We start from the raw sequence: 16,030 nt of genomic DNA on the forward strand, positions 1-16,030 counted from the left end.
GAAAATAGTACAATAGAATGGGATCAGAATAGTATTGTCCTTTGGACAGATTGCTTTTTGGAAGGGGCGGGGGTGACTTATTCAAACATGTATCAGGACTTGTCTCGTGCAGTATGAAGTTTTCTGCGCTCTTGGTGCAGTGAGGTCCGTTATCTGTTGCTGCTTCATCTCTGCTTCATGCTGCTGCCATGCGCTTTACGGTCATACTGATTTAAAATCAGACTGGGAATGCAGATGAGCCGCTGTCTGAACTCATGCGTCCATTATTACTGCAATCACACTTCAACATGATGCGCGCTCGACTGCTGCATCCGCTCTCCTCCTGACAACACGACATCAACTGACGACATTCACCGGCCATCAGTTTAAGATGATGAAGATGATGATGAAGGAGGATGAAGCGGAGGCTCATCAGGTGGATATGGAGAGTAGACCTCGCTCGTGCAGCTGGCCAGACTCCTCGTGTGAGCTGAGCGCTGATCTGTCGCTCGATCTGAGCATCTGTAAAGTGGAGTCGGATCATGCTCCATCATCATCTTGCATGTTGGATGCAGAAGGATTTCACGGCTTCACCGGAGCTGCGCTGCGTAAAACAAAGAGCTCGTCCCGGCGGAACGCGTGGGGAAACCAGTCTTACGCGGAGCTCATCACCCGCGCCATCGAGAGCACGCCCGACAAAAGACTCACCCTGTCACAGATCTACGACTGGATGGTCCGATATGTGCCCTATTTCAAAGATAAAGGAGACAGCAACAGCTCTGCCGGCTGGAAGGTAACGAACGCGTCATAGGAAAAATATATCGTTGGGTAACCTAAAATGCTCGTGTAACATCTCTAAGAAGTGGTGTAATTCACGTCAAAAATATGAATTAATGTGACTAAATCAACTTGACTACATTAGGTTAGACAAGGTAATAAAATCTTAAGTGGATATTGTCACTCACTATATAGTGCACATACAGTGTAGGGCTGTTGGCTATGAATGGAGAATGCGATATGTGTTTTTACCAAATTATTCTATTCTCATCTTCATTTAACCTTCTTATAGTATTGGACCTCGAATTCATTCGAGTAACGTGATTGAATCTTGTTTTTGAGCTGACAAGGGAGATCAGGTGACTTATTTAATGTAGGCCTACAAAAAACGGTGATAATGAAAAGATGTATGAGAAATGTATAGGTATAATTCATATTTGCAGTCACAGCACTCCTGCTAGATGCATTATAGGTAGAAACTCAACCATGCGTTATCAAACTGTCTCTATATCCAACTGCCTTCTTCACTCTTTCAGCAAAAACACACACTTGATTCATCCCATGTAGGTTGCACCTTAGTTACATCTTATGAGTCTGAACATCACACTTGTTCAACATAACTTTAGTTACTTTGTTACTTTACTTTAGTTACTTTAGAAGGTTACTTAAAGTTATATAGCATTTATAACAATATGAATACAACGGGTTACTTCCATGCAATACTTGCCAGATAGTAAGAATTTTAATGTTATAAATGCTTAATTAATACACTTCTTCATTGTTATATTAATATGACATATTAAAATGCCCTCATGATGCATGTCACAGTGCAGCACAAATAGACTATTATATCATATAATAAAGACAAATAGTCCAAAAATGTAGCATAATAAAAAGACTGATGACCATTAAACCATACTGAACTTTATGTGCATAGGTTTCTAATGTTGGCAACTCCTGAATAAATACTTCATATGTGTGCATTACACATTAAGGTACATTTTCATAGGTTATAGGTTATTAATGTTGAATAAGTCTTATTAAGATTTTATAACATGTGATAAAATGGCATACTAATGGGCAAGTATTGCATAGTCTCCATTTTGTTATAACTGTATATCAGTGATTAATAATGCATTTCAAAATGGCTTATTAGTCATAAATGAACCCCTTTATGAAACCCTTAAAAAGGAGCATTAATATGAAGTTAAATTTATTTTGGAGTGAACAACATTTACATTCCAGCATTTATCTTAAGTGACTTATAGTGCATTCAGTATATGAAACAGGTAGACAACAACCACAAATCCTACATATAACAAAATGCACAGTTTGACTGTAGACAAAGGACACACTGAAGTGTCAGTATTGTGGTTTGCCACTTGAATTGTTAAAGAAAAAGGGTGGAATGAGTTTCTAGCCTAACAATGGACCCTCAGTCTGCTCAGCTCTAATTGTTCAGGGCCTCTGTAAGCGTTTGTCATGAACGGTTCAAGGGTGCATCTGAAGGGGTATTAGGTGCATTATTTTAGTAAAACAACATCATCACACTAAAACCGCAACTATCCTGCTGACATGGGATGGAGCCCGTTCAGACATGTCCTATAAGGAAGGTGATTTTTCACTGTGTCATACTTCTAACCTCAATCCTAAATGACACGTGAACATTTACATTACATTTACATTTATGCATTTGGAAGATGCTTTTATCCAAAGTGACTTACATTGCACTTATTTCAGGGACAATCCCCCTGGAGCAACCTGGAGTTAAGTGCCTTGCTCAAGGACTCAATGGTGGTGGCTGTGGGGATCGAACCAGCGACATTCTGATTGACAGTTATGTGCTTTAGCCCACTACACCACCACCACTCCAGTGAACAAATGTGCCTCTGCTCAAAATACATATCCTACCATCTGAAACAATTTCAGTTGAGGTTTAGGCTTGTGAAAAGGCTTGGGTAGCACTTTACATTAATGTTCTCTTTGTTAAAGGTTATAAAATGGTTAATTAATGACTAATAATTCAATTACAAATGCATTATAAATCATTTATAACTGTTATAAATTTGGCAAAAATAGAATGAAATTAACTAATTATTCATATTGCTATAACTATAGCAATATGCATAATTAGCTAATTTCGTTCTATTTTTGCCAAATTTATAACAGTTATAAATGCTAAATAATTATACTCATTCATACTTCAAAACCATAAAATGCACTAATTCATGATTTATGTGACAATTTATGTGATTTATGTGAAAAAATTGATAAAAAGTGAGATATAAAGGAGGGATTATGTCATTTGTCTACAGTCCGCTATTGTTTATTTTTATTACTGTAATGTCTTACTGTGTTACTTTTCTTGTCATGTTGATGTCAAAAGAATTGTGCTTCTCTGAGAGCTGTGCCAATTTACTAGTACAAGTAACCTAAGTCCTCAGCAAAAACACTTGTCAGTTCGTCATGCTCATTCACAGCATACATAATATAATAAACCCTGATGACCATTGAACTTTAAGTACAGGTCTGTAATATTAATAAACGTGTCACAGTTTTTCATCCATTTTCTATGAAGTTACATTTTAAGGTTACCAGTGTTTTTTTTTTTACCATGCACATCATTTCAAAGCAGCTTTACAGAAAATATGGTTGTAATGTAATGTCTTATAGACCCCATTGTTCAGACCCCATTAAGTCATGTATTAATTGAGTAAACTGAGTAGATTTTTGGTAGGCAATGTTTATATCTGAAGGATATTGATTAAACTGTAATTATAATAATTAATTTGTCTTTAAAAGTCCATCCTGAATGGACTGCGGAAGTGTAGGTAGATGCAGCAGGCATTGCTGAATGGATGGTAAAGATTTGGTAGTATTTGTTGTCTAATTGGCCGTAATTTATTGTCTATGGATTTAATTTTAAGAGAAGTGAAGCAAGCAGTGGTCAATGAAAGTGTTACTTGCTGTTCATTGGATTGGGGTTGACAGCAGTTTGATCTCTGTAGATTCCACACTAAGATTGCGACGATGCAGGCAGTGGTCAGTGAGGTGTGCATTGGAGTCTAGCTGGAAGCAGTTTATTTTTGGTGAAGTCTATTCGAAGTCCGAGGGGCAGGCAGTGGACAGTGAAGGATCCTTGTTGTTAGGCTGGAGTTGGCAGCAGTTCATTCTCTGTAAAGTCCATCGTAATCATCTGAAGTGAAGCAGACAGTAATCATCGAAGTGCCCCTAGCTGTCTGGCTGGCACAGCCTGCAGTTAGTAGTTATGGCTCAGCAATATCTAGAGGTGGGTGTAGGGCTGTCACGAGTATGAAATTTGGCTAACGATTAATTGTCAAACAAATAACTGCAATTATGATGATTCATTGTCTGTTTCAGGGCTCTCAAGGTTGTGGTGATTATGACTATTAATTGTCCATTTTAGAGCTTCCACGATTATGACAATTAATTGTCATACAAATTGTCATGCTTTTGTTACTTCATAAACATTGAGAAGTCATTTTGTCATATTTAACGTTTACATGATTTCTTTAAGGCTTTAAAAACTTATGAATGACATAAAAAATTATATTTTAAATACTTAAAATATCTTTTTAGTCATCTTTAGTCTTGTCTAGTGTTTGTTGTTGTTGAAACCCAGCCAGCCAACCTGATCTGATATTATATTATGTTAAGTATGCAGTAGTAAAATATTTCTATCCAAAATTCTTCACTTTCACACATTACTCTAAGGCTCTCCAATTAAACCCATGAGCCCTTATTTCACATGAAGAAAGTTTGAAATTTGAAATTTTTTGGGGGGGGAGTTTGGTGTGAACCTCCACAGGTGGCGCGTGCATCACATCTTCAAGTCCAGATCATAAATGCTGTGGCTCAGTGAGGCGGTCGGAATTTAACTGAACGAGACACTCAAACATGCCGTTAATACACTGTGATTGAATGCACAATAATCACTGTTATCTCAAATCACCACAGTTAGATCAAATATCTGCAATCAGACAATTATTTAATAATCGCGACAGGCCTAGGTGGCAGTCAAACATCAGGCTGGACCGAAGCTTGATCTGGCAGGCTCTGGTACCCTCAGGATAGACAAGGAAACAAAAGGAATAATATTAGCGTAGATGATACTCAGTTAATTTTAAAGCAGAGTTATAAAATATAAGAAGCATTTTAGGTTCCAGCAGACCTGACTAATGCGGCATAACTACGGATTGATGGATAATTGAGATGTATGCTTGGCTGAAGAGAGGAGTCTTTAGTCTACATTTAAAAGGAAAGTGTATCCAAATAAGAAAAGGGTCTACCCCCTTTTGTGGATTTTGATATTCTAGGAAAGTATCAACAGGCCGGAATTTTGTGACTGTAGTGAACGAGATGGATTATGTAGGAAATAAATGACAACAAACCGTTTAATTATAGAAAAATAATGCTGACCCTGATGTAATGTGGCCACGATTTGCAGCGGACATCTCAGGTGTGCATTATTTTTTATAACAATTTTTTCTATACAATCTAAAGCTTCTTTACATCATCAAGTGTTCATGGATGTAACAGCCATGCAGGGACGTCTCTATTAATCTAGGGGTATCGAAGGTACATCAACATAAACCAGAACAGAACCAACTAGAACAACCTTGTATAAATAAACAAAGAAACTTAAGCAGACCACCAACAAGGCTTGAAGCGCAAGAAGCAGGCTTTACAGAGAATAATTAAATGTATTTACATACATATGATCAAACAAAATTTAAACACAAAAATGGTGAAAAGGGAACGAGAGTGTTGCCAACAAAAAGAAACAAGGAAAACCAAAAACCAACTAACCAAAGGCAGAAAAGGCTTACTGAAAACAAAAACACAAAATAAATTTGCCTACTCTAGCTAAAACAAAAAACATAAAATTGGTGGCAACCACTCCTTACCTGGTGTTACTAGACAGTGTTAAGGACTACATGTTGTAACATGTGCAGGGCCCCTAACCTGTTCCCAATTCAAAAATATAACATGTATGCTGAAAGGTCCAAGGACCGTACAAAGTTGAAAAAAAGAAAATAAAGCACAGAAACAAACTGAGAGGCTTGTCAATAAAAACCACAAGCAATACAAAACAGGTTCCCTCATATCACAGCCATCTTGGATTTTATAGACCTAGGTGATCTCAGGACTCCACGTGCAATTGGCTGATCACACAAGACAGGCGGTGATTGGCTGGTACAAAGGCAAATGGAGGAACCAATGGGGGCAGGCCCCTGCAACAGAAAACACACAGAGAGAAAACCAAACACATACGCCAACATTACATTCAATTAAAGAAGATATTGTTGTTTATTCTTAGGAATAAACCAATTTTAAAATGATGTATAATAACTATAATATGCATGTGTAATATGAAATAAATATATACAAGAATCAGTGATACATGATTTATTTTGAGATTGTGTTTGTTTCAGAATGGACATATAGTTTTAATTTTATTTGATCAGGTGGTAAAAGGGTCTTTAAAAAAACTGTGCTGCAACCCTATTTAATGCAAAATATATTTAGTATATCTTGTTATTAGCAATTAAGGTTTGTGCTGAACACACTGAACACACAGCACAATAATACCCACTACACTGTACTGGAAAATTATTTTCCATGAGCTGAAGGGAATACATATTTATGGCAGTAATGAGGGTTTAAATTATTTTCAGTTATCATTTATGTTTATGGTTTTACTGTGTAGGATCATGTGTAGCACCCTAATTGTGTTTTGGTGATGATGCACATCTTTGTACATGGACAGCTACAGTACAATGGCCTCTTCCTGTCAACAGCATTCTAGAGGTAGTTCTTATCAACAGGCCAGACCGATCTTTCTTTGTGGGAGACCTCCGGCCAGAGGTGACCGAAGACATGCTTCTTAAAACCTTCATCTTTTTGGTCCTATCTCCTCTGTGCGGCTTTGCAGAGACATAGTGACCAACTGCTCTCCAGGGTACTGATATGTTAACTTCGTACGCCATGCCAATGTTGAGCTTGCACAGGCTATGATGGTGTTTCAGCCCATGAGACTGCTGTGGGCCAAGCCCAATTTCACTTTGCGGAGAAGTGGAATCAGCAACATCTATATAAGGGGCCTGGCAGATGACAATGACAGCATAGCCCTTTTTGACTTATTCTATGTCTTCAGGGACATCCTGTCCTGCAGTCACTGGCGACAAGAATGGGTCTAAGTGCTATGGATTTGTCCACTGTACTACCTTTGAGGCTGCCGAGAGGGCCATCAAAAAACTGGATGGCATGATGCTGAACAATGGGCAAGTGGCCATATGGCATTTCAAGAGCTATGAGGATTGTCAGGCTGAAAGAAATGTTGGTAAGAAAGACCACAAGAGTTGTTATCCTGCGTTTACTGAAGCACTGAAACCTAGACAAATTATTCATTTTCCGGTTGCTGCCGGGACGCTGCACAAGTCTGTGTTTTTAGCTTGCTAGCCTGCTTAGCATTGCTTATTCATATATGTTAATTGTTTTATCCTTTACCATTAAACCACGTGCTTCAGTTTATTACTGCGTGTATTTTACAGCATGCTCCCGTTTCTCTCTTTTTTCTTTTCTTTTTTCCGCTTATACACATCTCGCGTCTCGATTGCGTGGATTCATTTTATCCTCTGTGTTTTACATGGATTATTGCATCAATCTGAAATACTGATCAGGAACTACATCGAATCACATCGATCTCAAACCCTCGCCGTGCAAGAACAACCATAACAACAACAAACAATTGCGGTAAGTCATGACATCTGCTCATGTTATTTCTTCCTGCATTGCATGCCACATGTTTACTATAGCTTCTTCCATCAGCAGTGAGGGATTCACATATGATACATTTAGGAATGAAGGAATAAGTCAGTGAAGGAGAAGTTTAATGAATTAGAGACACACATCTGGACACTAGTAGAGGTCAGTGAGAAAGAGAAGCTGGTAAATACTGTTTTGGATGCGGGTATTAAATCGAGCAACACACAAACAATTTGGTTCCGGCTGTAGAGCCCCTGCCGCAGGGCATTTGGGTGGCATCTCAATGGCATACTCGCTCAGCAGAGTGACACCACTCTCCTGTTGCTGTTAGGGTTTCCAATGAATTCTCCACATTCAGTGATGCACCCACTGAGAATCATGTTGAAAGAGCCTTAATAATAGGTGATTCTATTGTAAGGAACATGGAAATGGAGACTTCAGCCACTATTAATAGTTGCATTTCGTGGGCTCCAGCGTCTGACTTCAGATAAAATGTACAAGTGCTGGCTAATTCTAAATGTAGATTTTCTAAAATTGTTATTCATGTCAGCATTAACGATGTCCGGCTTCACCAGTCAGAGAGCACTAAAGATAATGTTAAAGAGGTGTGTGAACATGTAAAACTATGTCAGACACTGTAATATGCTCTGGCCCCCTCCCTGCTTGTCGTGGTGACAGGGTTTATAGTAGATTAGTGTCACTGAATGGCTGGATGTCTGAGTGGTGTCCTGAGAATAGCATAGGATTCATAGACAATTTGAAGAGTTTTGGGGGTAGATCTGACCTGCTAAAGATAGACAGACTCCATCCCTCCAGGGAAGGTGCCACTCTCCTCTCTAGTAATTTGGCTCATAGTCTTAATAGTTATAGTGTTTGACTAACTGGGGCCCAGGTCAGGAAGCAACTGGTTAATCTGAATGTCTGCTAGCTGCTTTGAGACATCACACAGGTCACATAAACTACAACACATAGAGACTGTATCACCTAGATATCATATAGACAGGCACACATAGGCCTTAAACAGACTGCCACTAAAAATCAGATTTTTTGCATATCCAGATTGTATCCAGATGAGTTTATGATAGTTTGGACAGCAAAAAAACACATGAAACCTGATTTTTCAGAATCTGATCGGGAGGTGGTTTCAAATGCGATTGAAATCAGATTTTTTTTTCAGATGCATCTCAGTCTGGACACAATAGCTGTTCAAATCGGATTTCAAATGGTCTTTTGCATCACTCTTAATGCGACACAACGATGACTTCAAAAATTGGTGACTACAGCACGGAACATCGCAATATTTGCGTCTCCTCCATCACTGAGTTTTTTTTGTGCATCGGAGGAGTTCTGCATAATAGTGATAGTGGACAGGGCGCTTACTTAGAGAGTGAGATGATGCCCCTCCATTTTTCCCGCATCAGTTTTGAAAGCATCATCACGTGGGTACGCCTACGTCATTACCAAAGCAACATATGCAGATAGGTTGGTTATGTCTGAATGCGCAAATCTGATTTAATCACTTGCAATTATTAGTGCGGACAGTCTGACTTTTTCTCCCTCAAGAGAAATTGCCCTTTTTCTGGGGTGCTATTTTAAAATAAATGAATATATATATATATATATATATATATTCCTGTTTGGGCACAGCTTCCCTGTCAAACAAAGTTCCCTGCCACGCAGCAGTGCAGCACATATCTGCACATCAGACACAGACAGGCAGGCAGCAACCGCTCCCAGCTCCTATACCAGTTGTGTTTCTCTTGGCTTGTGAGGAGGTGAGTGGTGATAAACAAAAGACTAAGCTACCAGTGCCTCAACTTTACAGCTAATTAGCCAGAAGACAAATATAGTTAACTTGTGTCTTGCTAACATGCATGACTCATGAGCTACTAGCTAATGTAATAAGTTAGCTAAAGTTTAGCTAAGGCAATATATCATGTCCATACAGTCTAATGAACTGTACTTAATGGAGACACTACAGGTGAATACAGTAAAATATGTGTCTAATAATGTCATCGCAATCGCCACATTGATATGCAAATTAGGTAATAACTAATTAAAATGCACTAATTTGCATACATTTAACAAGGCACTGCAGGTGAATAAGATAAACAAAATAACTAAAGCATATCACCACAGACCTTCCACAGTTAATGACTTATATCAAGAGTCTTTTCCCCTGAAATGTTATGTTTAAATATGCAGATTAGCTTGTTTTGGTTCATTTAGAAAAAATCTACAGATGGAGGGTAGTAGGCTTAAAACAAACACCATCTACATGTGTATTTTGGAAGTTTTCTTTCCATTAGAGTAAAAGAAGACATGGAAGCAAAATAGACCAAAATCTCAATATTTTTTAGAAATCTGTTGAGAATGAAACAATTGCGTGAGTGTGAGGGAATTAAAATAAATTGGTAAGGAAGTCAGAGTTGTGTTTATATATTTAACATATTGTTTAAAAACATTTTTTAAATAAATAAATGTGAGAAGTGCCCTTTTTTTCAACTTGTGCCCCTGCCCCCCAACATGTCTGTGCATGTCCCTGCATATAGAGACTCTGTGTCTGTTCCTTGAATTACTAAACACAAACCCCTCACTAAATAATTTAATACTAATTTGATTAAGGTCAAACTTGAAAAAATTTAAGATTAACAACATATAGCAGGGCTACTAAAAATTAGATCTCTTTCAAACAAATCACTAATTGTAAATGAAATTATTACAGATCATATTTTGGATGTGCTCTGTTTGACTGAAACCTGACAAACCGAATTTATATATTAGATTAAATGAATCTACTCCAACAGGTTATTGTTATAAACATGAGCCATACATAAATGTGGTGGATAGTGTCTGTAGCTACAGACAGGCACTAAAAGTTGCCAGGTCAGCATATTTTAGCAAATTCAAGAAAATAACCACAACAATCCTAGGTGTTTATTCAGTACTGTGGTTAAATTGGTTTGGAATAAAGCCTTGAATGAACCAGATATTCCACCGCAGCACAAAGAGTAAATTTCTTTACTGATGTAATAGAAATAAAACTGGACTTATGCAATCAACTGTCACAGCACCTTTATAAAACAGGGTCTCGTAATTTTCTTCATGAGCAACTTCAATTCTTCGCTGGCATAGATCATGAAGAGCTAACAAAACGTATTAAAAAATCAAAAGCCACAACATGTATGTTAGACCCAATACCAACTAAACTCTTAAAAGAGGTATCCCCTATAATCTCAGAACCTCTTTTTAATATTATTAACTCCTCACTATCCTTAGAACAAATCCCAAGAAACTTTAAAATGACAGTTATCAAACCGCTTATTAAGAGCCACAACTTGATCCTGGAGAATTAACTAATTATAGACTGATTTCAAATCTCCCATTTATGATGAAAATACTAGAAAATGTAGTGTCCTCCCAACTATGTTAATTTCTACAGCGAAATGGTATATATGAACAATTTTAGTCAGGATTTAGGCCCCATCACAGTACAGAGACTGCACTTATCAGAGTTAAAAATGACTTGCTGTTATCATCTCATCACGGCTGCATTTCTGCTTTTAGGTCTTAGTGCTGCTTTCGACACCATAGATAATGACATTCTCTTGAACAAGCTGGAGAATTATGTTGGCATTAATGGACTTGCTTTAGCATGGTTCTGATCCTATATTTCAGATTCCTACCACTTTGTCTGTGTAAACGAGGAATTGTCAAATCAAACAAAAGTTAAGTATGGAGGGCCACAGTGATCAGTTTTAGGGCCTCTGCTTTTCTCCTTGTATATGCTTCCCCTGGGAGATATAATCAGAAATCATGGAATAAGTTTCCACTGTTATACCGATGATAAACAATTTCTTTGAAACCCAAAGTGTATCAATGAAATCAAAGACTGAATGGCCTGAAATTTCCTTCTACTCAATTCCTACAAAACAGAGGTACTAATTATTGGATCAAAAACTTCTAAAAATAAGCAGCTAAAATATAATTTGACTCGCGATGGATGTACTGTTATGTCATCTTCTACAGCGAAGGTGTTATATTTGATACCAATCTGTACTTTTAAATCAAATTTACAATGTTTGTAGAACAGCATTCTTCCACCTCAGAAATATTGTGAAGTTATGACACATGCTCTCTGTTGCTGATGTTAAAAAACAAATTCATGTGTTCATGACCTCAAGACTAGATTATTGTAATACATTACTTGGAGGATGTGCTGCAAAGTCAATAAATAAAATAAAATTGGTTCAAAATGCAGCAGCCAGATTGCTGACTAGAACCAATAAATATGATCATATTAGCCCAATTTTATCCTCGATACATTGGCTATCTGTTAAATTTTGTATTAATTTTAAAACTCTGTTAACTACTTACAAAGTTTGAATGGTCTAGCTTTACAGTACTTAAGTGACCTTCTACCACGCTATATTCCATCACATTCATTACAATCGCAACATCCTGTTAATAGTTCCTAGAATATCGAATTCACAAAAGGAGGTAGATCTTTTTCCTATTTGGCTCCAAAACTATGGAATAGTCTTCCTAACACTGTTCGAGATGCAGACACACTCCCTCAGTTTAAGTGTAGACTAAAGACTCATCTATTTAACCAGACATACACCTAATTTATCCTTCATCTCACATTGATGCTGCTTTAATTAGGTATGCCGGAACCAGAAACATTTCTCAGAAACATTTCTCATAATTTATAACTTTGCAATAAATTGAATAGCATCAAAGCTAATATTATTGTATTTGTTTCCCTGTCTGTTGTTACAAGAGCTGGCCAGATCCAGCTCCATTCCTGCTTGGTGTCGGACTCCACTGCTATGTGCCACTGAGTGATGATGACAGCCTACAGCCGGTGCTACCCAGACATTACTTCAGTCTTTTTCGATGGATTTTAGAGGATGAACTGATGCCAACTCCAACTGTAAGACATGGGATACTTCATATGCCACTGCCTGAATCTAGGATTTAGGATGGACCTCGCTGAAATGATCTGCCGGTTGAACTGTGATGCTCCTAATTGATCTCTCCCTGCATCAACTTTGTTTATTAATGGACTACACTTGAATGGAAATACATAGACTATTAATGAATTGCCAAAAAAGCCTTCATTAGCCAACTAACAAAGGTCAATTGCATCTATGTGAACTTCTGCAGTTAATCCAGGATGGACTTCAGAGACATTAGTCATTAATCTTACAGTTCATACAAAATCTATGTTTAAACACTGACCCTTAACACTTACTTAGTTTAATCATTTTAAACCATGACTTTCAATAATACATAAGTAATATTGGCATTATATTCATGATGTTAGTCAGAGGGGAACTGGCCCTCACGGTGAGTCTGGTTTCTCCCAAGGTTATTTTTCTCCATTAATCCACATCTTATGGAGTTTTGTGTTCCTTGCCACAGTCGCCTTCAGCTTGCTCACTGGGGTTCTAAATACAATTACTATTTAATTATTTATTTTTATGCACAATTTACAATTACACAATGATGACTCTAAGACTTTATAGATATAATAGTTTAATTTTCTGTAAAGCTGCTTTGAAACGATGTTTGTTGTGAAAAGCCCTAGAGGGTCATAGAGGGTTAAACTGTCAAATACAGTATTCAGAAAAAATAAAACAAAACTAATAAAAAAAAATATTTGTTAGTTTTGTAGCAGCAAAAAATTTATATTTGATTATCTATTTTGAGTAACAGTTGTTAAAATACAATAAACATGATGTGCTCCAATCATCAGCCTTTCAGTATTGTATTTGAAAACTGCATTATTACAAAAATAATAAAACCAAAGAGGAAGTATTGGTACTCATACTCAAGGCTCCAAAAAAATGGTATCGGGACATCCCTAACATAAACTCTCAAATTTCACTTTAAAGTGTATGCTCCAGACGGAGTTTAGAGAGTATGCCCAATGACATGTTTTGACCATTTCCGCTTTCTCTCTCTCATACACATGCACACAGTCAGAGTAGAACTTACCTCTTGGCTGTTAAATAAAGTATTTAGGTATGCAGCCGAGTAGTATTAACACTTTTTTGGGCATACTTTATATGGGAATGTGGACATTGTCCTGTGACTCAAAAGTGTGACGTAGTAACAACAGCTGTAAAAATGATTTACTCTGGTTGTGTTAAACAAGTTTAATTGAACCACAAGGAACATGTTTCTTGGTGTATATAGAACTTACAGTTAAAAAGAGACACCCAACTCACAATTCTCTGACGTCCTATTGTTATTTATTGTTTTAATTTTGATGACTGTTGAGCTTTTGTGATATTATTGGCTAGTAAAGTGTCCAGGGAATGCGCACTACACAATCACATTGGATGCAACAGCTTATCCAGGAATTTTTCACTTAACTGCATTTTTTATGAAAACTGAGGATTCTGACACCCTGCTCATTTCACATAATGCTTTTGGCAAACTGTACAGTAAGAAAGTAGGCATATTCTTGTGTGGGGAGAGCTACAGAGATGCCATATAAAGATGGTTAAAAGGAAAAGTGATTTGCAGTATCAGATACACAATGTATGACAACTATAGAAAACACTTTAACATGAAAACAAATCATTCTGGGCAATTTAGAAATCCAGGCAGAATGCTTTTTAAGGTCAGGAAAAGTGTTAGGTAAGTTACTCAAAAAAGGAATTCTCTACAAATTACTAATTACTTCTCTAAAATTTTAATCAGATTACTGACTTTACTAATTACTTAATTGAAAAAGTAATCACATGAATAATTACTTTTAAGTTATTTTCTAAAACACTTCACAGAAAAGCTTTTTTTCTGCTCAACAAATTCAAAATAATGTCTAAAAAGTTAAAGTCAATCAATTAAAGACAATTATATATAAACAGGTACATTCTTACAAACTTATGTAGTGCAAAATGCCAAATATTGTCGTGGCCAAGAATTGGGCATTCCAAATTGGGGAGAAAAGAGGAGGAAAAAAGTATTCTTTTGATTTTCTGGACAAGATACTCTTCTAAAACATCTAAAAGCAAGAACGCTATTGTAGTGATGTGGGCGTGGCCAAGTGACATCTGTAGAGACAGACAGACAGACAGAAAAGCAAACAGTGTGTGATACTGCAAAGTATTGTGAAAATAAAGAGACTTATGTGGATTGTTATCCGGCTCAGAGAGAGTTACAGAACTTTGTCACAGCTATTTAAGGGATAATGTGCATTCAGTTGGTCATTATTACAAAGTAAATGTTTATTTTGCAACAATGACCGACTGACTGCACATCATCCTGGTTATAACTTGGGCATTTACCAAATAAATAAATAAATGGACATGGATTTTGATTTTAGTTTAAATTATGTAATTATGTCAGATGAAAGAGAGCATGGAGTGATACGAGAGATCACCATCAATTATATGAGAGCCATGTAATAATAACCTTAATGATTATCCTGTACAAAGTATGGCTGCCTTCCCTCACAATTTCATATGGTGGCAACACACACTATTTAACCTGTGTTGCATGTGCGTGTGTGCGTGATGGCTGGTAATGTGCTGGCAGGGGATTGTGTGGTGGGTCAGCGCTGGTGTCAGGCAGTCATTCAGACTGTAATGTGAAGTGACTAGAGTGTTATTTATAACATGTCTTTAAGGTCTTTAATGGAGCAGGGAGGAGAGAGAGAAAGCATGACAGAATGAACCAGTGGCGGTCTGTGAGGATATTTTCCAGGGAGGCAAATATGTAAATCAGTATTGAAAGATCAAGCAAATAAGGCGCTCCATGCCGCCCCTGGCAAGATGCTCATGTCTAAATCCACTCCTGTATAGAGGAACTCCATCCTCAACTGCTGCACTGAGTAGAATGATATATTTTCCTGTCGTTCAGTCTTTCACGTGTTTTTAGATCCTACAATAATTTTCATTTCATGGAACTATTCTTAATGCAGAGAACATTTTGGTGTACAATTGCTTATAAATGTTTGTTTTCATTCCACCTACCTCTTCAATCAATTAAAGACAATTATATATAAACAGATACATTCTTACAAACGTATGTAGTGCAAAATGCCAAATAGCAGCCATTTCTATACATATTTCTGTCCAGGTTACACTGCCGCCTCCTATTACTTGTGGCGAACCCTATTAAATAAATCATGTGTAAAACAGTGGATACTTTTCTTGCTATCTAGCAAGGAGTAATGGTTTACACTCTTGACTAGCTAGTAAATACAGAAGCAGTTGCTAACACCAACATCCAATTAGCTTGCAAGACTGACTAGTTAGCGCTAATGTCCATAAGATATTAGAAATAACACTATTTTCTCCTTGTCAGTGCTCTTTTATTCCTTCATGTTCACTGAAGGCAAATCTGAATGATGTTCCATTTTAGCTTGCTAGCTAGCGATCTAGATAGCGATAGCTAGTGAACTCTCTAACGATAGTTAGACTAGCTCACTAGCTGACTAGTTTTGATTTCCTCACTGTTGACATGCATT

The 16,030-nt window shown here is 37.2% G+C and overlaps 1 protein-coding gene across 1 annotated transcript in view; it reads left to right on the top strand.

The window, feature by feature from the left end:
• Positions 1–267: 267 nt before the first annotated feature.
• The window catches only part of foxo6a (forkhead box O6 a), a 47,921-nt gene continuing 32,158 nt past the window's right edge, over positions 268–16,030 (top strand). Inside the window, exon 1 of the mRNA XM_052143909.1 lies at positions 268–772. Within this exon, the coding sequence (XP_051999869.1) occupies positions 371–772 (402 nt within the window). The 5' untranslated portion in view covers positions 268–370. The remainder of the gene's footprint in view (positions 773–16,030) is intronic.

This window comes from Xyrauchen texanus, chromosome 15 (assembly GCF_025860055.1).
Source record: "Xyrauchen texanus isolate HMW12.3.18 chromosome 15, RBS_HiC_50CHRs, whole genome shotgun sequence".
Taxonomy (NCBI): Eukaryota; Metazoa; Chordata; class Actinopteri; order Cypriniformes; family Catostomidae; genus Xyrauchen; species Xyrauchen texanus.